Source organism: Coturnix japonica, chromosome 8 (assembly GCF_054131305.1).
Source record: "Coturnix japonica strain WE chromosome 8, WE-NBRP24, whole genome shotgun sequence".
NCBI classification, from domain to species: Eukaryota; Metazoa; Chordata; class Aves; order Galliformes; family Phasianidae; genus Coturnix; species Coturnix japonica.
In genome coordinates, this window is record NC_140670.1 from 24,441,031 (window position 1) to 24,461,942 (window position 20,912).

The 20,912-nt window shown below is 42.8% G+C and overlaps 1 protein-coding gene and 1 long non-coding RNA gene across 4 annotated transcripts in view; both read right to left on the reverse strand.

Annotated features, from left to right (window-relative positions):
- Window positions 1–616: 616 nt before the first annotated feature.
- On the reverse strand, window positions 617–6,769 carry LOC146759989 (uncharacterized). Its single transcript, XR_014948926.1, has 4 exons — window positions 6,275–6,769; window positions 4,713–4,836; window positions 3,624–3,963; window positions 617–908 (listed from the first exon to the last, which is right to left on the reverse strand). It is a non-coding gene; the product is annotated as an uncharacterized LOC146759989 (long non-coding RNA).
- A 22-nt stretch (window positions 6,770–6,791) lies between these two features.
- Window positions 6,792–20,912, reverse strand: part of XPNPEP1 (X-prolyl aminopeptidase 1) — a 29,486-nt gene continuing 15,365 nt past the window's right edge. For all 3 annotated transcript variants that reach the window (XM_015867127.2, XM_015867128.2, XM_085555284.1), the window contains 12 exons: window positions 20,464–20,674; window positions 17,495–17,584; window positions 16,342–16,392; window positions 15,139–15,197; window positions 14,610–14,687; window positions 14,007–14,078; window positions 12,272–12,332; window positions 11,383–11,452; window positions 10,046–10,219; window positions 9,133–9,209; window positions 8,370–8,468; window positions 6,792–7,352 (listed from right to left, as the gene is read on the reverse strand). In XM_015867127.2, coding sequence (XP_015722613.1) covers window positions 7,224–7,352; window positions 8,370–8,468; window positions 9,133–9,209; window positions 10,046–10,219; window positions 11,383–11,452; window positions 12,272–12,332; window positions 14,007–14,078; window positions 14,610–14,687; window positions 15,139–15,197; window positions 16,342–16,392; window positions 17,495–17,584; window positions 20,464–20,674 — 1,171 coding nt within the window. In that variant the 3' untranslated portion in view covers window positions 6,792–7,223. The remainder of the gene's footprint in view (window positions 7,353–8,369; window positions 8,469–9,132; window positions 9,210–10,045; window positions 10,220–11,382; window positions 11,453–12,271; window positions 12,333–14,006; window positions 14,079–14,609; window positions 14,688–15,138; window positions 15,198–16,341; window positions 16,393–17,494; window positions 17,585–20,463; window positions 20,675–20,912) is intronic.

The window sequence follows — 20,912 nt, forward strand, 5'->3', positions numbered from 1 at the left end:
GAACCAAACTACAGTTCTGCAACACACATCTACGTGCTTTCATCCAGCCATCACATTTGCATGTTTCGGCCTGAATTAATCACTTAAATTAATGCTTGCTGATTTTCTCACATCAATAAATGCACCAAATGCAAAACATCTTCACAGTGACTATTTCTGTCTCTACAGCTACAGAAGAAAGCCAGATTTGCTGATGTTTCAAAGCCAGTAAAATCAGGCATCTGCAGTACAATTCTTAATGCTAAGCAGATAAGGGACCTCTTGCATTAAAAATTACATGATATTTCAAAGTATTTTTTAAATGCTCGACCATAACAGCACCGTACATTGAAGATAATGGGAACCTCCTCCACTGCAGGTCCTTACCAGGTTGCTCGTGACGCTACCTCAGCAGGGTTTGCCCTGCACCACAGCCCACCCTGATGGGCACCACCGGTCCCACTGAGGCAGACACAGAGCTCAGAGCACTGGCAATGTTTCTCCAAATCCAATCAGCAGAGGGAATGACAGCCAGGTTTCATTAGTTTTATGCCCCCAAATATTTTAAACCATTTCCAAAAACTGTCAGAATGCCTTAATTCAGCAATTTCTAAATGGAAAAGTCTATAATTTATTATTTTTTTTCTTGAAAAATTAATCTAATTGGTTGTTTAATTAGAACTGTCAGTATTTACACATACTCCAAAAATGAAATATTTGGTAGATATTACTTTTTCAAGCCCAATAATTTCCCAGGCTCCTATTTAGCAAACCTTATCGTGGCTTTATCCCAGAAAAGAATTACCCTAAAAAACAGCTCCATGAGGCAGAAAGAAAGAATACCTCCTGCTTTTCCTTGTTTTGACCAATTCTGCCATTGCAGTGATTGCAGCAGCATGGTGCTCGCGTGCCTCTCACAGCTCAGGCTCCTGAAGGGAGAAAGGCAATGCTAATTCCATGGTTAACTTTGCTTAATTAAATAAAAAGAATATTACAGTAAATGAAACGGGATTCTTCCCAGCCCCTGCCCTGATCAAGCTGTGCCCCAAAACATGAGGTTTGATTATGGTTATCTTAGCAAGATGACTGTCAGGCTTTGTGACCCAGCGTGAAGGTAGGCTATTAACAAGTCAGATATTTATAGTGCGGATGTCAATAATTCAGGTATTTAATCACCACTTCCTTCGATCTGACCGCAGCTCAGACAAATGATCCAGCTGTGCCAAAGGCAATGGAGGTACACGGAGCTGGTCTGGGGTCTGGCTCTGGGCTGCTGAAGCAATCATCTGGGACAAATTTCTTATATGCATATATATGCCACAACCTCTGTATTAGCTGATCAAGTCATGTACCTGATACACATTCTCATTAGCTAATTACCCAACAATGACTTTCAGATGGACCATTGCACCACAGATGCTGGTCTGAAAAGTACTTGGAGGAGTACTTTTTCCAACTGGGAATGACAAAAACATCCCCTGGATGTTTCTGCAGGACCTTCCAGCTGTGCCCAGCTGCTGCAATGGGAGGAAACAATGTGCTCAGGTCACAGCTGGATCCTGCACATCTGCCAATGCTCAGCAGTGTGTGGTCTGAAAGGAGCTGCAGGTGGGGATGGAGAAGGTTTGCTTTCTTTGACTAATGGCATGGCATATATTTTGCTTGCAAAAGTCCTCTCAGAAATGAAATTTCACAAATCTTAAGGAAAGGTCTTTTCTGAGTACTCAGAGACAGTGCACAAGCTAATCCCGTAGCACTGAGACGATAAAAGCACACCCTGAAGGAATGAATAATTGAGGGCCAGCCCTAAATATTAATGGCATACAAGGGGGAGAGGACACTATTCTCAACTTTGCACTTATCAAGCTGCCTGTTCAGATTTGAGAGGAGATATTCTCCCAACCACTCAGAGCTCCTTAAATCCCTCTTGGAAGGCAGTGGTGCTCCAAAATAACACTGCTTTTGCCTGAAATCCCACAACTCATTCTCCATTCAAACCTCAAGAGGAACACAGCAGTGTTTATTAGAGGACATGATCCAAATGCAAAGGGACATGGAGAATGCTCACCGAGTCCCATGTCACACACAGAGCAACATCTGCACATGAGTGAGGATGCACAGGGAGCAGGATGGAGCACAGCAATGGGGGATGCCTGCCAAGGGCTTCCTGACTTGGGGTGATGGAGGGATACTGAAAGCTCTGGTGGACACTTATGACAAATGATGAAGGGTGGGATTGGATTTCTTTCATTAAATGTCACCTGAGCTGTAAAAGTGGCTCTGCAGATAGCAAAGACAGCCCCAAGGAACAGAACTCCCCTGCAGCATTTCCCAACCCTGGGCCAGTAAAAAATAAGCAATGTATTAATTAAAAAAAAAAGAAAAAAAACCCAAAAACTTTATCTACGCTTTCATATGAGTTAGGCTGCTCTCTGCTGGCTCTGTGTGCATTTAGTCAGGATTGCAGACAGCACACATTCACCATCAGATCACACCGTGGGAATGGAGAGACCTGGTGTCCCCCCCTCATCCCACCACTGGCTTGGTAAAGGAATTCAGATCTATGTACAGTCTCCAAACCCTGGTTTCTATATCCTCTTCCACATCTCATGCTTTGCTGACACAAACAGCCAACTGCAAAGTTCCAACTGATTTCCAGGTTATCTCAATAAAATCTAGAAACAGCTTTAAATGAGACAGCGTTCCCAATGTTAGGGAGATAAAATACCCAAATAAAACAAGTTTCCATAATGCTGATTTAAATTAAAGCATGCCTGTGGTTGGAGGTGCCCCCTTTCTGAGGCACTTCCTAGATGCTAAGACTTGCCCCGCTGACAGCCCTAAGGGGTCTGTAGCATCTCTGCAGAGGAAGCACTAGCTTGCAACAAAGCACATTTGGACAGCAGCTGCTGTGGCTTGGTCAGCCCTGGGAAGCTGAAAAACTGTCATCTGCAGCCAAGTCTGTATATTGAGGATGGTTTTGAACTTAGTGACGGCAGTGTGCCAGGTGCTGAGAAGCAAAGCTCTAAGGGAGTCCCATGGGCACTGCAGCCAGTCCAGCCCCAGCCAGGTGCAATGAATTCCATCAAACTGTACTAAAAGTGCCCATTCTCTGCTAATGCTTTGCAGGTGTTTGTTTTCACCACAGCAGCTTCAGGTGTGGAGAGCTCAGCAAGGTTTGCTCAGCCTCTGCTTTCTTGTACAGGGAGACAAAAAGGGCCTCAGCTCCAGTGGGACAATTAGACCCCTGTCCTCAGACCTTCCACCAGACTCCCCAGGTTGTGTGTATCCTCTCTGCTCAGATTTTTCCTTCTGGGGCACTCAGGACCTTGATAAGATGAGCACAGCTTGATTGAATACAAGATACATTGCATGTGACTGAGAACAAAACATTATATTATCAACCACGAGGTTAAATTTCTACTTCTTCCAAAATACCAGAGCTCAAGGAATGTGATGGTTAAAGCCCTTCTGTAAGTTGTGCTGATGACTCATCTCACAAGTTCCTCCCAGAGGAAGGATAAGAAGGAGCCTGCATGCAGTGATCAGGGCACAACTGCTCTTCAGCAGCACCTTTGGGAGCAAAACCGGGGAGAAAGCAATCTGAGCGAGCGAACAAATCGGTCTAAAATAGCCTTAAGTACCTTTTGGCTGTAAATTTGAAGATTCCCAGCTGTCAGAGCAGCAACTTTCTCAAATCATCTTGCACAAGGAACATTCAGAGTGGGGAGCCTCCATCCCTACTGCTTACAACACAGCTGGGTGAGCTGCTGAAGAGTTGCCCCAAACCTCTTCCTCCTCATGAAGCAATGCAGAGAAATCATAAGTAGTTGTTGTTGTCGTCTTGTTTTTTAATGGAGTCAGACGTTCCTGTTTCTCTTCTATGCTAATCCTTATCAGGCAGCTGATGCTTCACTGCATCACAGAAGTAACCATGTCCATAGGCATCCGCCACATCCCAAATTTAGAACGCTTTTTAACAAGCTGGAAGGAACAAAATAAACAGCACTTGATCTGTGAAGCTTCCCATTCTTGACAGCGTCCCCAGAGGTGGTGGGAAGCTGAGGAGATAGCTCCTTGCTTTAATTGGTACATTAAAATTCTTCCAAGCTGCTACACAACTGTTAATAGGCAACTTAATTAAGTACTAACCCAGTTCATATTTCCACCCTCCAGAGGCCCTTGCTTCATTTTTTTTTTCTTATTACAGCCAAAACCGTGGGGACTTTTGTCCTTATCATGTAAAACAAGCTGAGGGCACTGACACAAGGCAATTCAACTCCTGACCAAAAGACACCTTCACCACCAGATGCTGGAAACAATTTGTCCCCTAGAAAGAAGACTTAAGGAAAGGATCTGTCCCCTTCTGCCACCCTGCAGCAAGGGGTCCTGCTGTCCCTGGTCAAACAGAGAAGCTTCAAAGCAGTTTAATTACTTCACACAAGGCAGAAAAATGGAGCAGACCTAGGAGGCTCTGGGGGCAAGGTGTGAATTGCTGCAAGTTAACAGAAATAAACAGCAAACATCCTCAGTACCAGCAGTCACTTCACCCCCACTGAGTGCCAAAAGGAGCAACAGACCCTTCTCCAGGTAGCAGGTGTGAACACAAAGGAATACTTTAGGCAGGACTGAGGAGCTTCATTCAGCCTCTTATTTCCCACAATGTTGATGTAGCCCACACCCTGCCCAGAGAACATCCCCCCCAGAGCACAACATGACAGAATAGATGTCACCTCCTGGTCCCCAGGAGAGCTGGCTTTGATGCATTCAGCAGTGAGGTCCTCAACAATGGTGTTCATAGTTTAACTTCTCTTTCCAAGGCCAAGCTGGGATATATCAAAACTTGCTTCAAAACTGCTGTGTAAAGTGAGAGGTTTAAGAGCCATGCAAACAAACAGTGCAGTCTCCATTACAGGTGAGTTACAAACCATGTAAGTTAAAAACAGTGTGGGGTTTACTGCTGCCTGGCACACTTTTGTTAATATCCCCAGACTGAGGAAGGAGGGGTTATGAAGGGATGGAGTAGCAAAAGTATGCACAGCAAAGGTCAAAATCTGGTAGAAATAAAACATGTAATTTCCATTACGAATATGAAGCCTGGACATGAAAAAGTAGAGAATGCACTTGTGTTTATTGTGTTTTCAAAATGTGCTGGAAGGGAATTAGGGATGGCAAAGGGCCAAGCATTTCTGAGACGTGGGTGGGAACAACCCCAGGTGGGTATACAACCATAAATAGGGAATCCAGGTGGGAAGAAGGATTAATTGGGCCATTCAAACCTAGCAGTACACAAATTGCTTTTGGTGTCACATCCCCAATCTCTCACTTCTCACTAAGGTCCCTGAGCCAAACACAGCAGCTTTGTATTTGAGATAAAGAACAACAGCTTCCCTGGCTGTTCTGCTTCACTGTTCAGTAGGCATCATTCTCTTTTGCCTACCCATTCAGCCTCACTGCACACACAGTGATTTCAATGGGAAGTTCCCATTTTGTCACAACCCGTTCAGAGATCCCCTGCCTGTTCTTTGATCCCACAGCACAGTCAGTACCATCAAAGGTAATATGATCCTGTGAAAGAAACGCATTTTCCCCAATCTGTTTTAGATGGCACACACTCATGAGACACTATGGACAGCCTGATACGCGAGCAGGGAATCCCACAGAGCGTGACAGCTAATACTTGTGTGTAGCAGTGGGAAACCACTTGGATATTTAAATGCAAGAATTTATCTGTAGAAAGTATAGTATCAAAACAAACTTTTAAGAACTGATTGCACTTCTGCTTTTAAGCTTTCTTGGATGACAGAGCTATGAGGCCAGGCAATGCAATTTCCTGGAATTCTCTTCCCTAGTTTCTCTTCCAAGTTCTTTGCTGTCTGAATACATGATACTGCTTCCAATTCCCAGAACTCTTGCAGTAAATACCAATTTCATGCCATTTAACAGAGATCAACATTTCCCTCTCTGAATTTCTTGCAGTAAAAAATAAGAAAGAGAGAAAGCTACATATGTATGAACATTTCCATTTGCACAGGCCATTTCTTTAAAACATCAGGAATCTGAGTTAGTTACCCAATTGTCCCTTTTATATCTAATACTGAGCTTTAGTGTTCTTTCTCTGTTTCAAACACTGCCAGTTTTTCTTTTAGTAAGTGTATTCTTACACCACCATTTAGCAATAAGGACAGTGCCCCGATGAGGCACACAGGGACTTTTCAGAAGACAGACCAGAAGGCTGCAGAAGAGAACATTCTCCCTCTGGTGAAGGGTAGGACGAGCTCATACCGGTGCTTACCTTGCAGTAGCTCTCTTAGCCACTAGATGTCCTTGTGCACTGCCTAGCAATCCAGAGCACCGCTTGTGGCATCCGAGGTCAGGCTGGTTTGGAACTACAGTTGCACAGAAGCCTTCTGTTGTCCACTGTATTATTTTTTTTTAACGTAATAATTGCCCTGTGTCCAGGAAGAGCTATAATTCCACGATACTGCCAACTCATCCTGCGCTGCCAAGGGTTATACAAGTACTCAGTACATCATAACAATAGACAGAAGTACTGGCCTGAGCGCTCCATAGGCAAAACCCACTGTGTCACCAAATCCCTTCCACGATCTGTCACAAAGCATAGACAGAACTGACAGCTCCTGTCGGGCCTTTCCATAACATCTGTCCTGTTCCTAGCACAAGGAAGCTCTATGTGTATTTCTTCACTGTCTGAGCTGGATACACACATAAGGGTCGATTTATCTGGTTCCTGCCCTTCTTCAGGCTGTCAAACCAAACGCGTCACTGACTGCAAGAGAAGGCAAAGCGAATAACAGGTTGGAAACTTTTATTCAGTAATCAGTCCTGCTGTGTGGGTAGAATCTTAGCAACTGGAACCCAAGTATGTAAAAATACTTAGTTTTCACAGTGAAAAAAACCAGACCATATAAAATATTCCAGTATTGTTTCTTACAACCCTTATTTCAAGATCTCCATTTCAAAGGCAACATGCTTGAGTATTTCATTTGCTTTCTATTCTCAGCCTTCCCCTCCCCCTCAAAAAATGTTGAGATGGTAACCCTTCTTTCCCTCCCATTACCCGCACGTGATGGGAAAGAGAAAAACACTAAACAAAACCCCCTTCCTGATTTCCAAAGGTTTACTGAAGAACTTTCTCCCAGTGGTGTCAAGGGCCAAGAAGACGTAGACTGATGTGACACCAAGCAGTCCTGATGTTCCACATACCAAAGACAACCATGGTGCTACTGAACTCTGATTAGAGGCTCTGTCTCCCGGATGAGCCATTGAAGAGCTTCATGCCGACCTTGCCTCTCCAGTTCTGCTCCAATTACTTCCCGGCACTTTTGATGATAGTCATTCACCCAGTTACACTAGAGAAAAGGAGGGATATGACATTCAGTACAAACACAGAATAGCTGGTGGCTGTACACAACTATAAAGGCAAAGATATTAGTAGGGTATTGTGCCCTTTGGGACTGGGCTGTGAGGCTGGGATGGCATCCTGACCTAGAGACAGACCCCTAATGCATTCAAGCAACTTGTAGATTTGATGAGGGAAAGAACCGAAACAATTAGTCCTGGGTTTTCAGAGGTGAAGTGCAGTTCAAATGACTAGTATTCAAAGCCTCTGCAAATCACTGCCTCCAACAAGTCAGAAGAGCTACTTGGCACAGACTAATAAAAAGCTTTGCACATTCATAACTCTGAACTGTGCACTGCTGAGATACAAGTTGCCCTATTGATCTCAACAGGTAACCTTAAGGTAAATCTCGGCACTGATCACAGTCCTCTTCAGATAAAGGAAACGCAAATGGAATTACCATTCAGAAAAGCAGGATAGGCTGAAGAAAAATGAACAGTATGATAAAAATCAGCATGAAACACACCAAAGTGAAGGTAATGGGAAACCTAAAGAGAAAGCTACGGTATAAAGCTATTTAGGAAATACACGCTGCTGAGCAAATATGACTGATGTCTGCTCAGAGGCCAAATGCACTGCAAAACGTGGCACTGCTGAATAGGATTGATCATGATCATATACAGAAAGCAACATGGGACAGTAATTAGTGCAAGTCTCTGGGGAGACAGCACCAGAGTCTGACAATGAATGCAGAAAAAGACAAAACATGAGAACAGCAAATACCATATCAAAGGAACTACCAAAATGACCCCTGCTGCCTTCATCACAGAATAATTTAGATGAGAAGAATTCTAAAGCCATCTATTCCACCCAACCACCCACAACCGGATCATGCTGAAAATTAAATGAGATTCTTCAAGAACATCCTCTGAATCTACCAACTAAAACAGCGGACAGTGGTTCATGTCAACAGAACAAGACAGTTCTAGCATACAGAAGACAGTGGAAACCTGCTCTTTTCACCTACCTCTTTTTGTGTCAGCAAACTAACATCAATCATTTTCGTCTGAATTGGAACCAGCGTTAAGGGTTCAAAAGTCAGGCTTCCTCTGTTTTTGAAGTTGTACTGAAAAACACAAATGATGTTGCAAATTCTTAGAATTTGCTCTAGCAAGATCGTACCCTTCAGCTCATGTTGTCACTGACCACTAGAAAAACATCCTCGTATCATTCAGATGAGAAGGCAGCAACTTAGCAAAAACTTTTTCTCATATATTGAAGAGATAATCTCCACATAAATCTTAGTCATTTCTTTCCATAGCCACTTTCTAAAGGTCATGTCCCAAGTCACAGCTGTACAAGACTTGATGACCACACAGTAATTTCCAGTCTGGCATTTCTATAAAGCATATCCCAACCAGACCTGAAATTATTATGTCAAAATCTATCCATATTTTTGGTTCTACTCCCATGGGGGACTAACCTGACATCAACTAACGCTACAACAACATATCCAAGGGGTTGTATTAAAAAAGGTTCTGGTCTTTGATCCCCAGACAGAAACCATTTTAGAACAACTCTCACATACACATGCTAACCTATGGAAACTGCTGAAGCAGAACTGTCTTCTGTGTCTCCATTAATAGAAGAGATGTAGAAACAGCCTTCACCAAAGCAGGGATTTGGTGAGTAGCAGTCTTGAGTAGGACTAACTGTCTGCAGCACTGTCCCACCTCAAGTTTTATGAGGCTGAGTCACAAAGAAAGGTACATTTTGAGCAGGCCATTCACCTTGGTTTCAGCAGGGATCACAAGGACAACATTTTCTATTCGGATCCCAAAGGACCCATCCTCGTAGTACCCAGGCTCTGTAGAAACAGACAATAATTAATTAAGACACACAGCTACACTGTGAAAGAGCTTATTCCCTATGGCAAAACTTCCCCTTCGTAGTTTTAGTTCACTGAGGTTGCTAAACAGTCTTGACATCAGGCACCCAGAGAGGCAAACAAATTTCTGTCTCTACTTAATCTGCACAGAAGCCCCGAGCAAGGTGACAGCAGAAGTTCTCAAAGAGAGAAGAAACCAGACAGACAGCCCTCAAGCTCAGAGAGTCTCCTTCTAAGTCGAGAGAGAGTACCAAGTACATGGTTCCAAGTACCAGGAACTCTGTAAACATGCATTTCTTTACAGAAGGCCAGTAGAAAACCCCCTTCCCTGAAATTATTTTAGAGTGCTCCCCTGACTCCCTGAAAGGATGTAGCAGCCCGGAAGGAATGCAAGTCTCTTAGTAAAACCCAGAAGGTTGTTAATTTCTTACTGGAAAAATAAGGCATGTATTAACTATCTCAAATTGCCCATAGCACAGTCCCTGAAAATCTGGCGTTCACCATGTTCTGCAGCCAGCTCTTCCTCTGCAGAATGGGAGGCAGTACGCCAGAACTGCTATGGTCAGCAGCACAGATCTGCTGAGGTTTGCACCTTACAAAAAAGGAAGCAGGTCTGCAGAACTCAATGGAATAAATGAAAAGGTGATAGCTAAAATCAGTGTCTTTACCCAGAAAGACTTGACTAATTAACAAACTGAGGAGGCAGGACCAGAGCTTATGATCACATCCTCCCTTCACCACTAAGTTCTTTCCACTGCATATTAAGAACGTGGTCCCTCCCTCAGTAGCCAGAAAGAACTGTTGATATTACATACCATCAGAGACGATCATGCCAGCCTCCAAGGGCTCATCTGCAAAGGTTTTGTAGCTAATGCCACAAGGACCCTCGTGTACATTTAGGAAAGAGCCAACTCCATGTCCTGTCCCATGCAGGTAATCCAAACCACAGTCCCACAAGGCAGAACGGGCAAAGGAATCTAGAAGATGACCTGCAGGCCAAGGGAAAGAGAGACACATGGAAAGAAAACTTGATCAAATCGGGCTTCCTCACAGACTGAAAACCACTTCAAGGGTTCAAACCTGGAAAATGTGCAAAGAAAACAAAAAAATTTAAAAAAGGGAAAAGTAAAACAAGTCATTGGTTTGTCAGAAATTACAGAGCAGATGTCTGCCATTCAAACACATCCTCACTGAAAGAACCCTTCACCCACTCAAGTTGCACAGCTCTTCAGAATACAGCCTGCAAAATGTTGCACTGCTGCTTACTTTCCTTGGGTTTTCAGGAAAGAATCTAGCAGTTAAATGGCCCACAAAGAATTCAGTACCTTTTTTTAAAGGCAGCCACACTAAGAGAGCTTCACATGGAAGAGCTGGCAATTCTGCTTGGTGAACTAACCAGCCAGACCTCTCGCCTGGATGCCATCACTTCAGGCTGTTTCAGTCAGAACACAGGGGATTTCTGTTGCCTGCGTGTGAACATCAATTATGTGCAAGTTCTGACACTCTCTATACTGTTCACTTCAGTTGGGGTTTCTCATGCCATCAGCCAGATACTTTTTCCTCACATACATAAGAAAGTGAACTGGAATCCACCCTACAAAGAGGCATGTTTATGTCAAGTATCTGACTAGAGAGGAAAGAGCTTGCAGCATTCACCAGCAGTGAATGTATATCACATGTTTTCCAGCACAGAATTAAATCAGCTCCAATATGTGTTATTCTCCCACACGTCTCACTGATAAAAGAGATTCCACATTAACTGGAAGAGAATTAGCTAGTCTTTTTGAAACTGGAAACTGACCTATCGCTTTGACAGGTTTTAGAATAAAAGCATAAAGACAATGTCAGAGCACAGAAACGCCACAGATGTGCTAGGAGTGCTTGTCACTGAGGAGCATCATCGTCATCCTAGAAACAAAACACTCAGACACCCTCCAGACTTCTCTCCCTAAATTTCCAGCACTGGTGGCTGCTAAAAGAGGGGGAATCGATAATCCAGAATGCAACATGCTGTGATTGAAACAGACACAGACAGCTACACCAACATCTGCCTAACACATCAGGACCTATCAATCATAATGCTGCTTTCACATCACTTAATGGTTCTCCAGAAGTCACCGTCATGGTCAAACACTCCAACTCATCAACTTACCTTTGGTTCCATTTGGGAAGATGGCTGCACTCACAGCTATGTGCCCCTTCAGGACATAGGTGAAGCATTCCTGCCAAAGAAATGCACACTGTAAATAAAAAGGGAGAAACAAAACATTGCCCTTCCCCAGAACAGAAAGGAAGACTGCATCTGGTAGCAAAAGATGTGGAAAGACCTGCTCATTTCCTCCTATGGCAATGCAACGCAAAAGCAAAGCATGAGCAAAAAAGAGTTTAAATTACTCTGAAGATCTTCCTCAGTTAATACGCACAGGGTCACAAACCTGTTTAGCAACAGGATTCACCTGACCTATGTGACTGATTTTCCTTGTGACTAACAGTTTCGCTTCCCAAGCATATCCTATTTTCATCACTGAGCAAACTACAGTAATTCAGCATCAATTAAAGAAACAATTTAAAATAAAGAAATTTACATTGCTGAATTTCCAACATGGACCACCTCAGAGCAGCCTGAGACTATTTTTATACAGTATTCTATGTTCAAACCACTAATGCAGCTCTACATTAGACACTGAGCTTACAGCTAAATTAAACTCCCATAATAACCCATGTTGGGCAAACCAGTAATGTGTATCCTCAGCCCACTGATTTTATTACTTCGTCAAAAAGACATGCCACTTAGTAAATGAGAGGTGCATAATTTGAGATAGAAAACAGTGCAATTCTCCAAACACTTTATATTCAAAACTTTCAAGTCTGACAGCCTCCTTATCAGTCTTAATCAAAACGTTGTCATTTTCATTAGTAAAGGAATGATACTTGATAGATCCCTTAGACAACATAGCAACAAGACATTTAAGCCACCATCATAATTAAGTATCTCTAATATTAAGGGTCAAATAGCAAAACACACTGTGATGCCAACCTACCTTTTCATAGGCTGATGGTGTGCCAAAATGCATTGTTCTGGTCACATCTGTTGTACCATCTCTTCCAGAGGCAAAGAAAGATTCAGGAAACAAAGGAAAGGGAGAAAAAAGAAAGATTAAAGTGAAAATGCATTAAAAAGCAAATAAAACAACAGTCATACTGCAGAAAAACAACCAGTCTAACCACTGGGTAAAGTTGTCTGCTCTGTGCTACATAAGGCTGATTGTATAAAAGATCCTAAACCCAAAAACATGCTGAACACACACATTCTCTTTCGAACATAAGGATCTCAAAGTTCTTCTCAAATAGAATCTAGACTACTCATAAAAAGCAAGTGGATTTGGGGTTTAGCAGCTGGTACCTGCCCACTGGGAACACAACAGAGAAGGCCAAATTTATTCTATTATAGGAAAAATGATTCATTAACAGCTTGAAAATACAAGTTTGTGTACAAATTACAGCCAGCAGCTCAGAAGAAGGATGCATAAAGCTGGTTTAGAGTCCTTTTCATCCTCAGGATGCTTTGTGCTAAGACTACTAGAAATTATCCATCATTTGGATAGAATTTAGTCTGAAACATTCAAAAAGTTCCTTATGCGGATATTATTTTGAGCTTGCTGCCAAACACGGAGGCTCTTGAAATAATGAGTTACCTTTGAAACACACTCACTCCTGTACTAACACTCTTCCCAGCACATTCGGGGCCACAGACACAAAGAACTCACAGTTTAACTTCTCAGCGGTGACAAGTTGAGCATCCCTGTCACAATGCTCTGCTGAGTGTCATTGATGTCCACCTTACATTCTATTCAAAGACTTGCTTTTCACAGTGGCACCAAGGAAACTGCTAATTAGGCCATCAGAGGGGTGGAGTAAAGATCTCATTGTAAAAGCCTTATCAAAGGATGTCTGCATGGTTCATTTTCAAAGCTCTTCCTGACTGACAAAACAAAAAGGCACAGCTCTCAGAGGAGCAGCCAGGTCTATCCTGCATCTCCCTGAACAAACCACTTCTCATATATTTACGCTGGTTGAAAACACTACTTTCTCTATTATCTGTGGAGTCAGAGCTCCACAATAAACAGCTGCAGAGAACTGAGGTCACTGCCGAAGCAGCAGAGAGTGCATCAAAAAACATGATGCCTACCCAAAAACATAACTGAGACCCAAGTGGACACTGGGATAATCTCTGCACCTAAGCCTCTCTGGAAAGGCAAAGAATGCCACAGGGCAGTGCTGCCCTGCTCCTTTGCCCCACCTTCATTACCTACTGCCCACATCCTGGTAGGCTAAATGCCTTACTTAGCTTTGCAGGCTGCTGCACAGGCAGCCTAAGGCTAAACCTGGGTAGCCGGATCTCCTCCCAACTCCCCACAACTCTTAACATGATCAAGCCAGTGAGCAGAGCTGCAATAAACAGAAACATGCCCCACCAGCTAAAGCACAGCTACCATCACAGAGACAAAAGGACTCAGAGCAACCCTGGCCAGCTGCCCAGAAACTAGCTCAGAGCCTTCTGGTAGGGATCAGTCACCCGGTGACCGATGAACTTGGCTACACTCAGAATCCCACAATCTTCCTTCACAGGGGATACAACAAGCAGGCTCCTTGTGAAATGGCACTGCAGACAAAATTACACATTGCCACACTTCCCAGAGCAACTGCGAGCTGACACTGCAGGGTGGTCACTAGGAGTAGAAAACATAGTGGTTCTGTCCCACTCATCCCACTCACTTGTACTGTGCTCCTGAGTCCAAGAGGTAGATCTCGTTGACAGACAGTGTTCTGTTGGTCTCAGGAACTGGCCTGTTCAGTTAAACACAAAGTTCTTTGGTCCACAGTTTTAAAGCCTCCAGCTCATACCTACAACCCAGAAGCCTTATCAGGTGCTCGTTTGGATGCATCAGTTCTGATTTTGTGGCAGTCACAGAAATCCAACATGTGGTAAACCAGAGATCATACTGAGGAGTTTGTTTTCTTCAGTAAATAGCAATAAAGTACAGAGAATAGTTTTCTTGCTTCCAGCAAAACCCTCAACATCTGTTCCTGGACACACTGCAGAACAGTTTGCACTTCATATTTGTCCTTCTCAGACTTTTACCCACAAAATAGGCTTTTTCCATGGCCCCTGAGCAGATCAGCATCATAATACATACATGCTGCCAGCAGGGAGAGATCTCTGCTTAGTATGCATGGAAGCTCTGGTGGAATAAAATAAGATGGCAAACAGTGACTACATCTCCCTGGAGTACCCTGTTGTGACTCCACAAAGAAGTTAGACAACTCACTCCAACTATGTTTGCTGATGGATGAAAAAAGAAGCAGTGTTTCTCTTACTTGTAGTGAATGATGGCTCCATTTGGACCAGTGCTTGATATAGTAGCAAAACTCAATTCAACAAAGTCTTTCTGTTGGCTGAAAGAAAAGATAGTGATTGCTACAGCACAAGCAAGAGGAATGCAAAAGATGAAGTGAAACTGAGGACAGGGCACTCCATCTCAGCCTTCCTCTTAGCCAAGTTAGCTGCCTGGGCATGAAACACCACTAGGGAAGCTGTACAGATACCAATCCTACCCTTCCAACAATGCGGAAATGTTTTCCATCTCTGTCCTTTTCCTACATGTAAGATTACCACCCATACCACCCAGGGAAGAGATGTCCTGAACAATTTCTTCTTTATTATTTACTTCTAGGCGTTTCTAGAGATCCTGTTAGGCATACATTGGTGTATCTCTCAATACTAATTCTCCATCAGGAGAGGATGAAATCTAAAGCTTACACAAGCTACTCTGTGGTAACAAAGCAATAGTCTGAATAGTCTTATATTCAGGTGTCTTAACCTGCAGCACTCCTCATTGCTTTTTACCTGCGAAATTCCTCTGCTTTGTCTGCAGCAATTATTTCTGTCACCGTTCCCTTTGGAACCTAGTAGATAAAGATGCAGGTTGAATTAGTACACCAACAATGAAAATGCTATATGCTTCAGCAGTGGGATCCCCTCTGAGCATTATGAAACCCAACCCCAATGTGGCCTGTTTCCAGGTTTTCTGTCCTCATTCCTCAGTAATGACAAACACAAACCCAGCAGTACTGTACGTGGCATGTGAGAAGCACGAAGCTACTCAGGGCACGACTGCTGAACCCTGTCCAGGGACCACTTAATGCAGTATTGATTTCACTGAGATACGCACAAAGTAACAACTCACAAGGCAACATCTCTTCAAATACAGGTTACAGCAAGTTTAAACAGTTTTATCCCTTTCAACAGAACAGGGTATTAGCAGAAATGCTATGCCTCTAATCTAGAGATGGAAGCAGTTGCAAGGAAAACAAAGGATGTTAAATTTTATATTACGCATCTGATAAATCAAAACCTGCGAACAACTCAATCAACTTTCCCTGGATTGAACAGGCAAAGGAGGACAAGGGATTGGTCTCATAGCCCTTGAAGCAGATTTCATGAATTACTCAGACATGTGAAAAGGCACCCTCTGGAAAGCACCAATTCATTTTCATAGGTGAATTCAATGGATGCAGACAAGCAGGAGCATGCAAACAGTGCAGCTTTATAAGTCGCTGTGTAACAACTGGAACTCTGTATCTTTACTATGTACATCTAACTCAGCCTTGAGACAAATGAGTAATTTTACTATTTCATTTCTACTGTACATGGCATGACTGCACCTCTTCATTCCTAAACACCAAATCTGTCCATGCTGCCAGCCAGTGCTGACAATCATAGGAATACCTGCATAGCATTGCACCAAAACAGACGTTATTTTATGTTTTGCACTACTAAAGCTGCACAAGATAGTGATCAACACTGCGTTAAGCATATCCATATAATTCCTCACCTGCTAAAATAAACAGGAATATGTTTTCAAAAAAACTTTATTTGGCCTTGGATAGAAGCATAATTGAAATTCCCCAAACCAAACAGAAGAAACTCCACTTATTTCCCCACTTATATCAAAGGCATTCTAAAGAATGTTAAAAAAGCCTGTGCTAATGGAGAATTTTACTTAGCAATAATGTTTCCAACTTAAAAACTAATAATAATAATACACACCTCTTTCTCCAGCCAGTTAAAGAGCTCACACAGGGCAACAGCATCTTTAATCTGTGTTAAAATAAGCACACGAAAATGGAATTGAGAATAAAAAATTATCAAGCCTCAATACAAATATTGCTCTTGGCAAAGCAGTTCAACCTGCAAATTTCATAAATACAAACTAAGAGGAAACCTGGTCTTCCCAGCTTCTGCATCTGGTAATTGCTGAAAGCACTGCAAACATATGAGGACAAATATATAAATCTTAATATAGGTTTTCAGCTGGGATGTATCTTACTCTGAGGAACTGCCAAGTACTCAGCAAACACCGGCCATCTCATGTATGATTTTCAAGTGTCTTTTATGCATTTCAGCTCATCAGAGGTAACCATGCAACACATCTGGCCATGCAACAGGGGAACATGCCCTTCTCTGCACAGTACTTTTTTTTCCTTATTAAAATAAACAATGAAATAAGAACTAGCAAATCCCAAGAAAATAGCAGCAAATATGGGAAAAGCCCAGAACTGTCAGCTCTGCTTTCACTGGCACATTTCTCCTGTTGTGAAACCTTCCTCTTTAAAACTAACAGAAAATAAATACCAGAAAAATTCAGCTCCACTGTGAACATGTTTCACAGGCAGCTTCTCTGCTTGAAAACGTGAAACATCCTGGGAAATCAAACTCATTTCTAGTGTGTCACAATGGCGATGCAAAAAACAGTGCTCTGAGGATACTAGCTGCTTTTGACAATCTTGGCCTGCATTCTGAATCATGTGTCAATAACTGCTCTACGTTCTTTAAGCCATGTTTGTTCAAGTGACAATAATGTTGAGATTTCAGTGAGACAAGTAACAGAACTATCAGCAGAGAAAAAACATCCCTCTGCGGGCTCAGATTCTAAACAACATTTCAAGTCTGCGTGGTCTTCCAACAGAGCAAGGTTGGCTCTTCGTGCAATTAAAATGTTGCTCTTTACTCCAACGAAACACTAATCAATTGAAAAAGATGTGATTTAACAGCAGTAAGTGACCTTTTTTAATCTGCCATCCAAATTAGTATTTACTTTTTAATCCAAAACACTAAAATTGAAAGCAAAATGACATTTCTTTCCCTGAAGGTAAAGCAAACTTCCTGCCATGTGCAAGGAGGCTCTCAAGGCTTCACTTACATGTGCTCTTCTCATGCCTTCTGTTTCCAATGCATTCTTCACGGCTTTTGCAATGCAGATGGGGGTATATGGGGTGAGATACCGGTAAGCCTGCAGCAGAAGGACAGGATTACTTGTGGATTAGTCAGACTGTGTAATCCTACAGGTTTAATAATTCAGCCTGGCTACAATTCATACTTTGGCAGCCTTTTTCAACCTTCAGCACTGAGATACTGATTGTGTACTGGGAAATAAAGAGCAGAAACATCCCCTGACTAAAGGAAAATCAACCATCAGGGTAATCCAGGGAACTGAGGGGTTAACAGCGTATCATGTAGCGGGATCAAGACTGGATATGCTTAATATCATATCAATATCTGAGCTACGGCTTTTCTGTTAATGCCATAACCTAAAGAACCAGAGACAGCCAGGGAGAAAGACCAATCCCAGAAACTCAGATGGAATTTAAGCAGTGAAAACAGATCTCAAAAGCCACCTTGACTTGTTACCTTACTGCTAACATCAGGGAGCAAAGAGTACCCAGCCCAGGTACCCAGCCTATTAAGGGTCTGGCTCCTCCAGCAGAGAGCACCACTACTAATGATCAGCAGCTCTGACAAATACTTCAGTAGCCCAAGAAACATAAAAAGACTTTGCAAAGCTCAGCTTTACATGCTATCCTCTTCTGAAAGAAACTTACGTCAGGGGTTTGAGACAAAGCTTTCCTCTGTATCAAGAACTAGTAACTGATTCCTTTCCACTGGGCACTTCCCCAAACACCAGCTGTCCTTAGGTTTGAATGCTTGGCTGGTTATCCACATATCTTCAGAAAATCACTGAAGTTCCTTGTCAAAGCTTTACCACAGTCAGTATCACAGGATGGAACAAAAGTGAAGTCTTTTGCTCCACAGTCCTCTGTTCTGGGGGAATGAAATGGGATGAGCACCTACGCAAGCAAAGCCCAAGCAGCACACTGTTTTCATGTTCTCAACACACCAGCATACAAATAAACACCAGATTCATAGGGAAGGTCTGGTAGACCCTCAGCAAAGACCAAATTTGCAGCTTCCAAATTCTTAAATGCTTTTAGAAGGAGAATAACACTAGTTTAGACAGAAACTGATGTATGGAAGAAGCCATGGCAAAGTTCTCTCAGCATCAGGACAAAATTTAACAACAGCTAGATTTTGTATTAGATCAGTTTGTCTTTTAAAGATACCATCAGGTTCTATTAATCTTTTGTGAAAAACCATATTTACACGTACTTGTAGGCAAACCTGTAAAGGGTTTGCAAATCTGTGTTTAATAACAAACTGGATTTTTGCCAGTGTCAATGTTTGGCTTTGGTGGAAACAGGCAGCAAAGGGACTTCCAGTACTGAGGTTCTTTAAAGCACCCCAGATCAGCTGCTCAGCTGTTGCGAAGTGGTGCAGAGCTCGTGAAAAACACCCAGCATGAGGAACTTGGAGTCTCTGACTTTGCCAGTGCTTTCTGAAGTGTTTTTAATCAAGATATTTCAGTTCCTACCCTCCTGTGTTCTACAGCATAGAGCTCCTTCAGGCAGGGTCTCTCCCCACATAGGGCATTCAGCACTGCAATGACCATTTGCACTGCAAAAGGGACCCATTAAATTTCTTAACCTAGGCCAGACCTGCCATACTTGTCCATAGGGACACCCCGTATAAATCAACTACAGCAACTTACCCAAAGTGGGGCTATTCTATTGACACCAACTACAATACAACAAGAGGTTTTCTCATCTGAAGACAAGAGGTAAACAACAATTTATCCTGAATGCCTCTCCAAATCTATGCTTTCTGTTACACACAACAATAGGCAATGGGCACAATGTTAGTGCTCTGTCTTCACATGGTATCAGCACCTAGAAATGGAATGATGGTGTCAGAAAATTTAACCCTCAACAGAGGTAATACACTGCTGTTCTTGCTCATGTACATGTCTTGTGGTTTGGTTATGTTTGTTTTTAAAATAAATTTGCAATTCTAAAGTAGTAAGCTTGGACTGTTCAGTAACTCAACAAAACATTTCTGTTTTGTGGGTCTGGTTTTCCAAGGCAACATCTGGAAAATACCCACTGGTACCTGATTCCTAGCCATACTGCTGGGTAGTGTGTTTACTCACAATAGCTTTTTAGTACATGCTGATGTAAACTGGATGATGTTCCAGAGAGAATGTGATCTATTGCAAACAAGAGATCAATACAAGACACACACAATCTGGCTCACCAATCTGTAGGTGCTGTTCTTTCCTAACCTGAGCATCTGCTTTCATGACTTTCAGGCTGAAACACAGGACTCCCAGACAGCCATGTTCAAGTACAAGGGTAAGATAGAGCACATAGAGCTGTACTGAAGTTATTTACACGGTACAGCCATCCCTCAACAGATGTGCTCACTTCACGGACAACCAGCGCCTGCAAGTTATCTGCATACTCACAAGGGCCTTTGCTGCAACAACTCTTGTCACCCTGTTCCTCCTGTCTTTGATACAAAAGACATCATATATTGCCTCATTTATTTCAGTGGCTTGAGGATATACGGGGAACCATCTTCAGATGCTCAGGCCAAGCCCAGTGCTTCCTCTACAAAGTCCATCCCAACTTCTCTGCTTCAGTTTCTATTCCCTCTTCATGCTGCTGGTCCACATAACACTGATGCTCCAACCACAGGCACACTGACCTGAGTTTACCCTGCTCTCCCTCTCCCTCCCCTCTCTCACTGTACTTGTCTTATCTTAAGCTGACAATTCTTTGGGTAAATCAGCTTAGTGAGTTGGAAGGGCAGCTCCATCAAGAGCAACCCCAGGATTAAACAACCCCTCAATACCTCAGTATGGCTGGATGCCTTCCACTACAGCCTGCAGCACTCTTTACAGAGGGGAAGCTGAATCCAGTTGCCCTCATTAACGACATTCCCGACCGCAATGAATGGAAAGCAGAAAAGCTTTTTCACTCTGTGAGAGCCACACACCTTGGGAATGGCCTCAGTTAGAGCATAGCTGGCTTTGTCACTGAGCCACACTTTTTCCTTGGATGAGAGGTCTGCACCAACAGCATGCAGTTCTGTCAGAATAGATCCATAAGGCATCACTTGGATTTTAAATTCTGGTTCCAGGGTGCTGTCAAGCTGTAAATGCTCCCTTACAGCTGGGTCCATCATCCGGTCACCATCAATGAAGAGCCTGAGAAAAAAAGTCAGAGCAGAGAGGTAGGACCACATCTGACAGCAGCTAGATTAAGGTCGGGAAGGAGAAACCACACTGTTTTGGTGACATTTCACGATAAAGGAGTTTGTCAATTATGTCTTACACTCTGCTCTCTATTGTTTTATCCAATGGCCATCATACAGCTGAAATTCTGTTTTGAAATTACGATGTATCATCCTGCTGAGAAGGAGCTGACAACATTTTTGTTTGTATG